Below are 2,183 nucleotides of genomic sequence, written 5' to 3'. Positions count from 1 at the left end.
AAAAGTGAATTAACAATTGTCTGGGAAAGTGAGGGTGAAGTTCTCAGAGAACATGGGGCCAAATAGCAAAAGAAAATGAGTTTAAAATAAGTGAAATATCAACAAGCATGTGATCATCAGACAATGAAGACAAAAATGGAAGTACCAACGCTGCATTTGACTTCACTTAGGATCCATTAATAGAGACCACAAATTGTAAACCACAAATCAATATTATAACATATAGTATATCCTTGTCACGGCTATCAAAATCAGGTTTTAATTGTCTCTATTTGCAATTTGATTAGAAGAAAACAACACTACAAAGATCATCTTACTTTTTACTGATCTCATGTCATGATATAGCTAAAACAATATTTGCAATGTAGTCGTCACAATTAGCAAAGGGAAACATATGAACATGTCCTAATACCAAGCACTTAAGATTCTCCCAACTTCAAAAGAAAGATAAGCATCAAGGCAAGCATAACATATCTGCTTAGGGCTAAGTCTGCGCTGATCCCAGTCACTCATAGTCACACTCTTGGGCTTCACAATCTCTTTTCCCACAATTTCCTTCACCAAATCTTTCAGCCCCGCCGTGCGAAGATCCTTCTTCTCCAGCTCCACTGCCGCCCACTCCCGGAGATCAACCGTGTTCAACACATCAAGTCCATAATCGTCCCACAGCTTCTTCACGTCACTCTTAATACCAACCCCCAGGAATCTGTAGTCGTCGTTCTGGAGGAAGTTGCGGAGCCGGCGGGGGATTTTTGGGGAGTGAAGAATTTGGTAGATGAGGCAGTAGTTTCCAACACATAGTTGGATGGTTGCGACGGGGTTTTGTGCGGCGACGGCGGAGGAGTTAAAGTTTGGTTTCCACTCAATGTCAAGCCCGACAATCAAGCGGTGGAGACGGGATTCGTTTAAAATTTCCATCTTCTTAATCCATGCCGATGCGGGATCATGAGCAACATGACTTCGTATAATTTGTGTGGACATTTGCAGGTTAATTCGTACTCACTGATCTTCACAGTCATGGCGTTTTCAAAATCAACAACACTACCTCTATACTCTATCTAGTTGTGAATTTTGAAGCTACAAATAGTAAATTTAGGGTTGTTAAATGATGGCTTGGGTCAAGTCTGTCGTGTGAAGTTCATTCATTGGATCAAAATAAAATTACGCAACACGTCAAACTTTAACAAATTTACCATCCCTCGCTATATTTAAAATTCAGAACAAATCCACAAAACAAAGAGATTAATTCACTTTGTTAGTGGATGTCTTGAGTTCCACTCTCAGCAATATCATTTTATTTTTCTGTATTCGCCTTGATTGTATTCGTTATATGTATGAATATAGTCAATACAAATACAATTGATACAAGTTATATCCTTTATATACACCCATATATACAGTTTGTATACACCTTGTATTTCGTCTTGATTAAAATTGATATATGTTGTATTCGTTGCGCGAAAATGAATATAATTAACACATGTTATATTTGTTGCGTGTTTGAATATAATTGATACAAGTTGATAACAATTGAACAATAACTACACATGATAATTAGGCAAACTATAGTTACTAAGTTCTAAATGATAGTGCTTTCTAAAAAATTACTCTTCTTTTAAAAGTTGACTGGTTAGTGTAAAATACTTAAAATCCGTCATGGGTGAAAAATATCACCACGACAAAGATACTTTCTTATAACAATCTCAGGGTGTGGACGAGTCGGGTTGACCCGGTTCCGAACCGACCTAGACCGGTGTTAACCCGGACCAGTATGGACCGATGGTTAGGGACCAGGCCGGGTTGGGTTTGGGAGATTAGAGGGTTGAGACGTTTACATTTTCATTATCAGTTACCAGATCGGTCAAACCCGATCAAGGAAAATCACTGTTGAGCCGGTTAACCGGACCGGTTCAATGGTTATTTTTTGAATTTTTTTAAAAATTCATTTGATTGTTGGCAACGGTCAACTTCCAATTTGACCGTTGCCCAACGGTATTTTGTAAGAATAGCCCTTTTTTGGGCAATTTTTTTTTAAAATAACACTTTTAGTAATTACTAATTTAGCCCTCTAAAAAATTATAAATACACACCCCCTCACCCTCTCTTCTTTATTTCTTCACTCATCTATCATTTCTCAAACTCAAATTCTTAATTGTCATTCTCTCATTCTTCACCTAAATTGT

General features: G+C 37.6%; 1 protein-coding gene across 1 annotated transcript; it reads right to left on the bottom strand.

Moving 5' to 3' along the window:
- Positions 1–405: 405 nt before the first annotated feature.
- Positions 406–918, bottom strand: LOC107759408 (3'-5' exonuclease-like). Its single transcript, XM_016577355.2, has one exon. It carries the CDS (start codon positions 916–918, stop codon positions 406–408), a length of 513 nt encoding a protein of 170 aa, XP_016432841.2.
- Between the last annotated feature and the right edge of the window lie 1,265 nt (positions 919–2,183).

This window comes from Nicotiana tabacum, chromosome 7 (assembly GCF_000715075.1).
Source record: "Nicotiana tabacum cultivar K326 chromosome 7, ASM71507v2, whole genome shotgun sequence".
In the NCBI taxonomy this organism is placed as follows: domain Eukaryota; kingdom Viridiplantae; phylum Streptophyta; class Magnoliopsida; order Solanales; family Solanaceae; genus Nicotiana; species Nicotiana tabacum.
This window is presented reverse-complemented; position numbering and strand designations above follow the sequence as displayed.